The following is a 12162-nucleotide window of genomic DNA, read 5'->3' as shown; positions in this document are numbered from 1 at the left end:
ATCATACTATTATTCCCTTTAATAACATTTATCACAAGTTTTAACTGTTTGTAACTGTGTTTATTAATCTTACTCCATGAGAACAAGGATTGTACCTGATAAATTCACTACTGAGTACCAGTTTACCAGGTGTCACAAAGATGAATGAATAAATGACCAAGATTATTGCTTTAACTCTCCAATGTTTCTTAATTATCTTGCAGTATATAATTCAGCACTGTTTAAAGGATTTTAGAGAAATTTTTAAAAATAATTTTACTTTTCATTTGTTCAAAACAATAACAAAGCTTTACCCAATTAGCAATTTTACAAGACATTATCAGAAATGGAAAATTTGGCTATGAAAATGAGCCTTTACCTGAGGAAGTTACTCCCATTTGAGGGATAAGTTGCTCCTCCCTGCAATTTTCACGACCAGGAACTAATCTCTGATATCTTGATGGATGAGGATTACCATCAACATCAACCAAAAAAGGGGGAGGCATGAGATGAGGTGCTTGCTGAGTCTGTTCATCTAATACAAAGTTGTTGGCATCACGAATAAGGGGCCGATAATCACTATGAAAGAACATCTGATCTGCTATCTATAAAAAAAGAGGTCCACAAAGATTGGAAAAATAAAACTTTATCATTATAAATTTCTAATGGAAGGCAATGTCTTAATGTAAATCATGGTATTAAGCAACAACATAAAACAATACTTTTTCCTGAGTTAATGGTAAGTCTTTATTATACTTCTACATTAAATTTTATGACCAGAAAAGCAGCTGCTTTGAATTTTCTCTGCAAGAAGGAAAAGACTGTATACACAAAACACTAACATGATAAAGTTGTGTAATTTCAAATTAAATGTTAAAATCAAATCTAGGTATAAATCACTCAGCGGTACTTCTACTTTCATTGAGCTACCATGAATTATCTTATTTTTTTATTAAACATAGTAATTACCTGTTTTAGCATTTTGCAAAAGGAAATCACTCAATGAATTTATTCTTTGAATTAAACTCTAATGAAGTCACTTATACAATTTAAGAAAACCTTTAAGTATACAATAAATGTTGACATATATTAACACAAAAATCAAATCATGGCATGATTTTCCAAGAGTTGATAAGCATTTTCTCTAGATTTTTTTGAAATAACACAAAATTATTAATATGAACTCAAGCCTGACACATTTGTAGCTTCAAAATTTTATTGATTTGGAATTCTACCAACTATTCAATTTTTAGGTTTTTTAATCACTAAGATAAGCTCTTTAATATTTAAAAATATTAGCTACCATCAGCAGGCCATATATTTTTGAGAACCTCATGAAAGCCACATATTTATACCCCAGATAAGTGCACTTTATCCATATAAATAAAACATTTCACATAATTTCAGAGTCTCTCTATGGACAAGTTCTCCCATCCCTGGCTTCAGAATTACAATCTAGATTGCTCTTGCAGGCTACATAGAGTTATTCCTTCTGAAATGTAAAGATGATTAAATAGATCTAATTACTAACTAATGTCTACTACAGAGACTAAGAACTTAACAACTGCTGTATTCACCCTCCTCTCTAAAACTTAAGTCTCTAGAATACTTAAAATATGATTGATTCTTCAAGCTTGAGGCTGAAAGCATAAACAATGCTCACCCACTCCTGAAATACACCTCCTAACCATCCATGGATTTAAAACAAAATAACCAGGAAAAAAAAAGATACAGAATCATCATACACTACCTTGTCATATTTACTACTGGAGCCAAAGCCAAAAATAAGAAGATGTCCATGAGAGTCTGTGCATGCAAAATGCTGACCATCAGGAGAGCATTTGCAGTCAAACACTGCACCATGTCCTTGGCCTTCAATCTGAAATATATTTAACCAACAATCAGAAAGCTGCCATTAAAATATAAAGAACTGGTCACTACCATTACTAAAAATTTTATGATAAAAGAGATGCAGAAGTATACATCCCAATGGAGTGAAGATTAAGTATAACAGAGTACAGTAACAAAATTTGTGAATATCATGAAAAGTGCCAGATTAATAGCCTTGAAAAACAAAGTGTTCTCTTTATGCACACACAGACCAGACACAATTCAGGAAATAAAACATCAATTTCCCCCACCCATAGAATTCTGCTTCAAGTCTTTAAGCCACATTTACAATGTAATTGCACCTTACATTCCATTTTATCTGCATTTAATCAAGCCCTTTCAGCAAAGGCTGACAATGTGTCGTAACTGTAGCGATTTTTTTTTTTGTTTGTTTGTTTCGTTAACTCTTGGAAGTAGTAGCCAGAGATTATTGCTCACAAGACACTAAATCTTTTTCTTTTTGGTAATAAATTCCCTTGATGGTCTGACTCGTCTTTTAAATGGTGAATTTCAAAGGTTAAAGAAAAGGTTTTTTTTACCTGATAATTGTTTTCTGTTTTCCAGTTCCATTAATCCAGAACGAATGGGTTTCTCCCTGCAACCTGTCAATCAAACAGAGGTGGCCAATCACCACTCTGAATTTTTTTTGCTCTCAGTGCTTCTTCAGACTATGTTCCAGGTGAAACTTCTTTAGCAGTGTTCTGAAAGAGGTAAAAGTTCTAACCTATCTAAAGCACATCTAGGGACTGAATTTCAGAAAACAACTAAAATAGGGAGTTGACCTCCCTAACAAATAACAACTAAGGATGATTTTCAACAAATGCGATTGGATTTCTGGATTAGCAGAATCGGAACGCACACACATTATCAGGTAAGAAATACCTCCTCTCTGTTCCGGTATCCACTGATCTAGAACAACTGAATTTTACTAGCAATATCCCAATATTTCAGGAAATGCTTAGAAAAGAGAGAAGTGGTAATTTTCTTTCTTTAGTGTTAAAAATATAGCGTAGGAATGGATGTGCAGTTCACCATATATGGAAGTGAAATTAAAATTTAGAAGAATAGTTGATTTCTCAAAGAAAGTTTGCATTTTGGTCAAAAGAGAAACTATCACTCTAAAAGAAAGGGTTCTGCCCAAGAAGTTAATACATTATCACAAATTGACTGACTCAAAAAGAAAACTAGTTTCTCTTTAGAGCTTGCTGAAAAGAAGGAAAGAGTGTACTGGTGTTTATTAATGTATTTTGGATAGTGATAATAATGGAAAAGAAATAACTCTCCTTAAAATTAATCATATGAAAGAAAATCAATAAACTTATCTAATGACTAATATACTCTAAGATTAACCATACGGCAAGAAAATGAATAGTAAGTGAAACAGGATCATTTCTTGGTTGTGAAGAAAGTTGGAGGAAAAGACAGCAGACAAAGGGAACTGATTCCTTGAGTCTAGGTTAAAACTATTCAAAAAATGAGAAAGAATAGAACTATTTCTCCAAATTAGCATATGAGCATTGGTAAACACATGTATCTTAGTATTTGCCAAAAATGAGATACTACAAATGCAGAAATGTCAGGATTCAGGTCTCTTTTTCAATGTTTTCTAGGCAAAATAAAAAGTTACAATAACTGTTATAAATAAGTAACCACTTGAAAAAATTTGATCTCTAGATAGAATTTTACATCAAAAATTCAAGACTTAAGAATTCAAACTGCCTTGGTTATGTGCTGTTTTTATTTCAGTTCAAAATTTCACAAAAGATGAAAAACAAAAAGCAACAACTTTAAAACTACTCTAATATAATAAAAGCTTCCAGAAATGTAATACTATTGTTATAAGCCTATGTTTACAATTCTAAGTACACAGTAGAACAGAGGAAGAGATCTAAAAGAAGTCTATGCGGCACTTGAGTGGCTCAGTGGGTTAAGCCTCTGCCTTCAGCTCAGGTCATGATCCCAGGGTCCTGAGATCGAGCCCCACATCCGGCTCTCTGATCAGCAGAAAGCCTGCTTCCCACTCCCCGCCCCCCGCCCCACCCTGCCTCTCTGCCTACTTGTGATCTCTCTCTCCTCTCTCTCTCTGTCAAATAAATAAATCTTTAAAAAATAAATAAAAAAAAAGAAGTCTGACACAGCAATGACAAAGGATATTTGATATACATTCACAAGCTTGGTATCCTTCACATGATGTTTTAGGCAACCCTGCTCTATGTTTTCCTTTTTTTTTTTTTTTTTGTGAGGCAGGCTATATGAGAATCAATCAATCCTATTTTTATGCTACCTACCAACGTTGCCAAATTTAGTTAGAATATCTCTAAAAGAATACTTTGGAGATGTGGAACTTACAAAACTCTAAAAAGGCAAAGAAAAAATATCAATCCTATTGAAGATGACGGGGTTTCCTATATAATACGTGACATCTGAATATGGCTGGGCAGTATCAACTTTCTTGGTATAAGGCATCTGTGTAACTTCAAAGTGACTTTTATGTAAACAAATAAAAGTTTATTTCCACAACATCAGAAAAAAGTAAAAGCACATTATTTGGCTTAACCATTATTCATTAAGGAGGCATTAAGAGTCTACTTATGAATCAATCAGAAAAGTTGTCCATAATCTAATTAATTAAAATGTCAAATTTATCTTTAGTAATGGTTCCTCCAATAATAAACACATAACCATAAAATGCAGACTAGGCTTTCCAGCTAATACAAAGGAGGAAAATATTTTATTTTCTCTATATAACTAAATATACTGTAACCATTTTTATGATTATGCTGCAATTAAGGTAAGCCAAACAAAAAAAGTTAAGTATTTCTCTCTGACAATGATTTCATTTTCTTAAATCAGGCTTAAAGTATATAGAATTCCCAAAGAAAAAAAATTTAATCATGAAGGCACTATTATTCATGTATAACTAAAAAACAATGAAGCTTATATTAAAAAACCCAAAGGATGAAGGGGGCCCTGGGTGGCTTAGACAGTTAAGCGTCTGACTCTTGGTTGAGGCTCAGGTCATGATCTCAGGGACCTGAGAACGAGCCAGGAGTCTGGCTCAGCCCTCAGCATGAAGTCTGCTTGTCCCTCTCTCTCTACTCCTCCTCTGGCTCTCTCTCTCACTCTCCCACATAAATAAATGAAATGGGAAAAAAAAAAAAAAAAAAAAAACAACCAAAACCAAAAGGGTGAAATACCTTCTCTATCCATACTGAAGTTATATGGGCCTATGATAAAATTTAATGTACTGCTTAACCCAAGAATAAGTCAACATAAAATTTAATATTGTATACAACTGATGCCAGTATTTAATGTATGCTGTAGAAAATTAAACAGAAAGAAAGGAATAATAATGACTAATTGCCCAAGTGAATTTTAGATGAATTACCTCTCATAAAATCAAGCATACTTAAGAAACATCTGGGACATATGTAAATACAGACCACACAATAAAATTCATACACATTAAATCACAATAAGGAAAGCTGAGAAAATCCAGGCTGTGGTATTTACCAATAAATGCAAAAATTTCAAAGAGAATAGAGGTTAAGATAAAAAATTTATTCAGCAATAATGACACAGAAGTTATTTTGTTTTTAAAGCAAGAGATGAAAGGATCAGACAAGTTAAAATAATAATTCCTCTGTAGGAAAGTCTCATACTGACTAAAGAATTCTAGAAATATTTCCAAGAAATAAGTAGTACAATCTTATTAATTTAGAGATTTATAATGAATTTGAAAAAATACAAAAAAGCTTTGAGGATGTCCTATTTAAGGAAGTATGCTAGCACCTTTTTCAAGGCAGAATACTATCCACAACTTCTAATGTAATTTTTGTGAAGCAGAAAGATGAATAATTAAAGATGAATAACTAAATGAGGCTTTTGACCCAAGATACTTCTCTGGTAATGAGCAAATCACCTAATCTCTCTGTGAAATGACAGATAATTTAAATGATCACCAGAGCCCTACCTAGTCCTAAAATTCTAACATCTGATACTCAGCAAGACTTTTTGGAAGAATTAAGCCAAATCTGGAAATGAGGTATGCTAGAAGTACTAGAATGCAGACTAAAATGACAGGTTCTAAATTATATCAATCATGAGGATCATACATACAGGTGAATATGAGAAGTATGTTGTCCTAGAGAGACTCAACACAAATCAGGAACATGGACTATCTTAACCAGAATCATCCTGTTAAGGAATTATTCCATGTCTATAACCAGGGTCAATTTTTTGGTCTCATTTTTCTTTCTTTCTTTCTTTCTTTTTTTTTTTTTTTTTAAAGATTTTATTTATTTGAGGGAGAGAGCACAACCAGGGAGGAGGGTGGAGGGGAAGAGGGAGAAGCAGACTCCCCGCTGAGCAGGGAACCCAATGCAGTGCCTGATCCCAGAACCCTGGCACCATGACCTGAGTCAAAGGCAGTGGTATATTTTTAAAAATGAATGAGACTGGTGCGCCTAGGTGGTTGGTTAACAGTTGGTTAAGCATCCAACTCTTGATTTTGGCTCAGGTCCTAGTCTCAGGGTTGTGAGATTGAGCCCCACCTACAGCTCTGCACTCAGCAGGGAGTCCGCCTGAGATTCTCCATCTCTCTCTCTTCCCCTCTCCTGGCTAGCACACACACATGAACTCTCTCCAAATAAATAAAAATCTTAAAACAAAACAAAACAAAACACCCCACTGTTTAGAAGGGAGCATCTTACCTAGAAATTTAAAATTATGAATATTTTTTTTAAGATTTTATTTTTTTGAGCGAGCTCAAAGAGGGAGAGGGAGTTACAGACTCCCTGCTGAGCAGAGAGCCGGATAAGGAACTCTGTCCTGGGAACCTGAGATCATGACCTGAGGTGAAGGTAGAAACTTAATTGACTTAGTCACCCAAGTGCCCAAAATTATTAATCTTTTAAGTACCCTAACAATTCTGTGATATAGACTCATATCCCAACAATAAAATAGCTGGGAAATGGAATTTATGCTAAGAAATACCCTTATAAAATCCTTATGTATAAAGAACTTTTAAAGTTTATCTACCTGGGGAGAAATAAACTTAATTAAGAAAGTACACTAGATAACTGAAGACAGACACTATCATACATATGATTAAAATATGCTTTTGCCACTTTCTAATCATTATGATAGTTACACTGAAACAAAAAATGTATCTTAAGGGAAGTTATGCTCACTCTAATAGTCTGGGTGTCATCATATTACTTTAAAAGGCCATTAGTAAATGAATGTTTCCTTTAATACTGAAGATGCTTTAATTTATAATTAACATTATTACATATGAATTAAAGATAGTTATTTAAGTAGTGCCAAGATAAGTAAATTTGTGTGAAAAAGGAAACTGCTGGCTTGATAGAACCAACAGATACATAAAAGTGGTTCTGAAGAATCAACTCTAATTTTCATCAAAAGAACATTTTATTATCAAAATAAGTAACTCATCTTTAAACTTAACCACATTCTGTTTAACCATATTTTAATTTCACTGAGGGCTGCAACATTACTAATCAATCCTCCTTATAATCTATTCTCATTCTTTGTCCCCTGACATGGTATTAGCATGGTACCTTTCTAATATATTCTCTGGAGATTTTGTTTTTGTCTCCATTTGCTAAATATGACTACTTCTAAAAGTTTAATTTGAAGCCCTCCACACTGCTCTTTCTCCATGAGGTAAACAGCATTCTACCTGGAAGACTTCAACATCTCTTTTCATTCCTAGCTCCTCTAAGTATTCTGTCTCCAAGTGTTGCCTGGCCATTTCCACACAGGTCGTCCAATACTACATCACAATAAACACTAAAGACAAACTAAAAAAACCAGTTTTTCTCTGTATCATTCATATTTCCATCAATATTTTTTTTTAATATTATGCCGTGAAGAACAAGTCTCTTTTCTTTCCTTGACCAGCCATCCAATTCCCCTCCTTAGCGTCTCTCATTTTTTTTTTTTTAAGATTTTATTTTATTTGACACAGAGAGAGAGAGATCACAAGTAGGCAGAGAGGCAGGCAGAGAGAGAGAGGAGGAAGCAGGCTCCCCGCGGAGCAGAGAGCCCGATGCGGGGCTCGATCCCAGGACCCTGGGATCATGACCTGAGCCGAAGGCAGAGGCTTTAACCCACTGAGCCACCCAGGCGCCCCCCATCAATATTTTTTAATACAACACTCCCCACACATTAATCAGTTTAATTTCGATTATTAAATCTTCTGTCATAATCCAGCTCTAATCCTTCTATCAGTCACAAAATACCAAGTCAAACACACATATTTTTCTTTCACAAATCTCCTATCACCTAGGTAGGACTGTGATTTCACTGATAAAAGTAGTTATTCCCCAACCTACTCAACTTTGTACCTGAAATACTACTGCTGGCAATCAAACTTACTCCCTTGTTTCTAAAATATAAATATAACTTACCAAAAATCCCACTATGTTAACTATTCTTTACACTAACAAGATAACATGAGGCCATTAACAATCCTCCTCAACTTATGCTTTTCATCTAATCACCCACTTATCAAAAACTATTCCAGACAAAGATTCTAAGTTACTCTATGCACATGTCTTAACATTTCTTATTTCCTTATTTATAATATTCCTCGTATTTATAAAATTAAGTGTCTTTCTTACTAACTCAATTTTCTATTTTTCAAGATACAATTTTAGTTCTTCCTCCTCAACAAAACTTATTCTGACCATCTACCCTGAAGGGATCCCTCTATCTTCAGATATAGCAATTATCCTTTCTCATGAATGCCATGCTATCGTTGCTAGCTAATAACAAGGACCACCTCTTACTCTTCCTTGTGGTCCCCATGTTTGTCCTTATACACAAAACAGTCAAATATTTGTTAATTGAACTGTCTTTCACCTGTATGTTCACATTCTGCATAATTGTACAAACTTTCCTATTTAACTATCAAATCTCAAACACCCCTGTGATAGTAACTCACACACCATGTCAAAGAACTACATAAAATAATTCACTAAATATAATACAGGATTAAAAGATACAGAGACAAACTCACATTCATGGCAGCAAATTTTAAGATATGTTTTTGATATTGAAAAGAAAGAGACAGAATCTAAAGAACCCCAGAAACCTGAAAGAAAGTGATAGTAACTAGAGTTCATACTCAGAAGACTGAAAGTAATTCCTTACCCAGAGAGGCTGAAATGAGGACGGGAAGCATCAAAAAAATCCTTTTTAACATAGAGAGCAGATATACAGCATCTTGTTAGATGATGAGAGATAGGGAATGAAAGAGATGGAAGGATGAAAGCAAAAAAAGGAAGGAGAGGAGAGAAGGAGAGAAAGAGAGAAAGATTTATCTTGAAATCTGGATTCACAAGAGAACACGATATGAGATTACTTATTTTGAGCTTCTCTTTCTGCCTTTCCTAGATATACGCAGCTACAATTGCCTAAAACTAAATTAGAGGTCACACTGAGAACATATTGTCAGAAGTATGCATGTGCAAAAATTCTGAGTGGTGGATTGGCAGCCTCTGCTTGTTTGGAACGTTGCAAGGAGAAATATATTGTTCTGGATTAGTGGACACTGGAACATTTTTTAAAAATCTCAAGTGAAAGAAAGGTTAATTATAAAAATCAGGAAAATTTTAATAAATAAAATTGTTATTTGGAATTTACTCATGAAACAACAAAAGTAAAGCAAAACTCAAATTCAGTAAAATTTCTTTCTAGAAGGAGACATTGTACTCTTCAATTAAAATCAAAACCAGACAAGAGGCAACAAACTACAGCTTTGAGTAACATGACAGAAACAGAAAGATATGGAAAGAGACAGAGTCATAAACACAGCTAGAATAATAGATACAGAGAAAAGAAAGGGAACAGAAAAGATAAACCAAAAGCAAAAGCACCAGAAACATGAGGAAAGCAAATAATGTGGGGGTCTATAAATCCTATTCCAAACATCCTTTACTTACTATCTAATAATCAAATGGCCTAGTAACTAAGAAATTTGCAAGTCTCTTTTCAAATTATTATTCATTTAAACCTATAGTTAAAACTTAGCTATTCCGTGCTTTAAGGGAAAATGGGCTATAAAACAACTTTGTATTTAAAAACATTTACAGCTATATTTAAACTCCCAAACTTGCCTACCTCTTTCAGGGAACTGGAATATTACAAAATCCTTCAAATTCAGTTCAGAGAGTTTGCATACATTTTCAAGTTATTTCTGGGAATAACTTATCTGCCTTTTAACATTTAACTGAAGTTTCAGAGCCTTTAAACTAGAGTTTAGAACAACTCTCAAAGCTGTACTAGGCTTGCTAAACTATAACTGAATACTTTGGAATATACTTAATATATACTATCTACCTTCAACAAAATACCTAAATATACTTTTATCTTGAATATTTAAGTTATATAAGGACTGTTCAGCTATAACATGAATAACTGACATCATTTTTAGAGGAATGTTGATAAGTAAAGCTTAAGGGCTGGAATTTAAATGTGTTTTAAAAAATAATAGAATTGTCTTATCATAATCTTCTCTACAATATTCTCTTTAGTTTCATTCTCTGGTTTATCAAAAAAGAAGAAGAAGAAGAAGAAGAAGAAGAAGAAGAAGAAGAAGAAGAAAGGCTCAAGGTTTTACCTTATATACATTTCCAGCAAATGCTATTAAAAGTTTATTTTAAGATTATTTTATTTTTAAAGATGAAACAATGGTGAGGAGGGTGCAAGGAACATATATTGTCTATTCCACTTTATACTCTGTGTCATATCATCTTACTTGTCAAATACTTCTTGTATGTAACAAAAGCAAACCCAACACCCACCCCCCCAACTGCTTTTATCATTCAGATCCTCTATTAAGAGGAAATCTAGCAGTAAAGATAAGCAAAATAACTCCATAACTTTCTCTAGACAATATTACTAGCAAGGTGAGAATCTATTTAGATTTTGAAATGATATAAATTAGGGGATTATTACAAGCAAACAAGGAATTAAATCTTTATTGCAATTCTTAATCGCAAACCTTGTTTACGAATTTAGGTGGTCCTAAAATAAAGTGTCATATTTTTAAAAGTATAAGTCAAGATCTGATACAGGAAAAAAAGAATTTGAATATTTACCAGAATGATGAATATCAGTGCAATATTAATATATAAATATGTTTAAAATGATATATATTTAATAAATATATCAATAGTTTTTTATTAAAATTCATTTTAAAATTACTGTATATCAAACAAGGGCACTTACAAAATTTAACTTTTTACCACCTGTGAACGGCTTTTCGATGATACAGAATTCTTGACAATTTCTAAAATTTCATTTAATTTTTGTAATAGGTAAGAAAGGAACAGTAATATGCTGAGTAACAACATAATTATTTGTTACAGGATTTTCTTACTTCTTGCAAAGGTATTATGAATTTCAAGTGGGAAATCTAATTATTATAAAAAAAACTGATAGTAAAGCAGTATTCTCAAAATATACTTGATAACCTGTATTTCAGAGGATTTATATATCAAATTTTGTTAAAAGCCTTACTTTCTGGCTGATTAATGGGGAATTTATTTATTCATGTTACAAACTTTGATTTTAAAACTCATATGAAATATTACTTAGTCTTAACAATACTTCATCTAAACTTTTACCATTTCTAGCCTAAACAGGGAATATTCCACTAGAGTTATTTATCCTTAAATCTTCCAAGGCACTGTAACTAGTCCCTCTACAGAGCATTCAAAAAATATTTACTAAGTTGAAGTTATGATTACTAGTACAATTTAACATCAGGGTTTGAATTTGTACTTCTTCAACTTTTATGGTATTTTAGTAACTCAAAAAATTACTGGTTTGCTACACAGAGCCAAAGAGTTTTAACTACTATAACCAAAATTCAACATTCAGGAAGAGTGGACAGTGAACTTAAGCTTCTACTACCCCCTCCAACTGTTTTTATTTTCTTAACAGCAGTACTGGATGCTTTATCTTCCATCTGTCCATAGATAAAACAAACAACAAAATGAACAAAAAAAGCAAAGAGCAAAAAGTAGGGCACTTAGATAACTTATAAATTAGAGACAGATAGAAAAAAAATCATCAAGCTAAATTTAATATCTCAAAAGATCTACTCAGAATTAATACCATTATAAAGACATTTTCTCCTGGTAACATATCACTAACTAGGTAGAGCTGGAAGTTAGCTATACAATGGCCAACCATTAACTAGAGTTAGCATTAAGAACTCAGTAACAACAGACAAAAAAATACGGGTTTTAAATCCCAAGT

At 33.0% G+C, this 12162-nt stretch overlaps 1 protein-coding gene across 2 annotated transcripts in view; it reads right to left on the bottom strand.

The window, feature by feature from the left end:
• The window catches only part of PHIP (PHIP subunit of CUL4-Ring ligase complex), a 127458-nt gene that overhangs the window by 53395 nt on the left and 61901 nt on the right, over window positions 1-12162 (bottom strand). For both annotated transcript variants that reach the window (XM_080805754.1, XM_080805755.1), the window contains exons 16-17: window positions 1730-1858; window positions 359-584 (exon numbers count right to left, since the gene is read on the bottom strand). In XM_080805754.1, the coding sequence (XP_080661880.1) occupies window positions 359-584; window positions 1730-1858 (355 nt within the window). The remainder of the gene's footprint in view (window positions 1-358; window positions 585-1729; window positions 1859-12162) is intronic.

This window comes from Martes martes (genome assembly GCF_963455335.1).
Source record: "Martes martes genome assembly, chromosome: 6".
Taxonomy (NCBI): domain Eukaryota; kingdom Metazoa; phylum Chordata; class Mammalia; order Carnivora; family Mustelidae; genus Martes; species Martes martes.
Note: the sequence above shows the minus strand (reverse complement) of the source record. Positions and strands in the feature narration are given on the sequence as shown.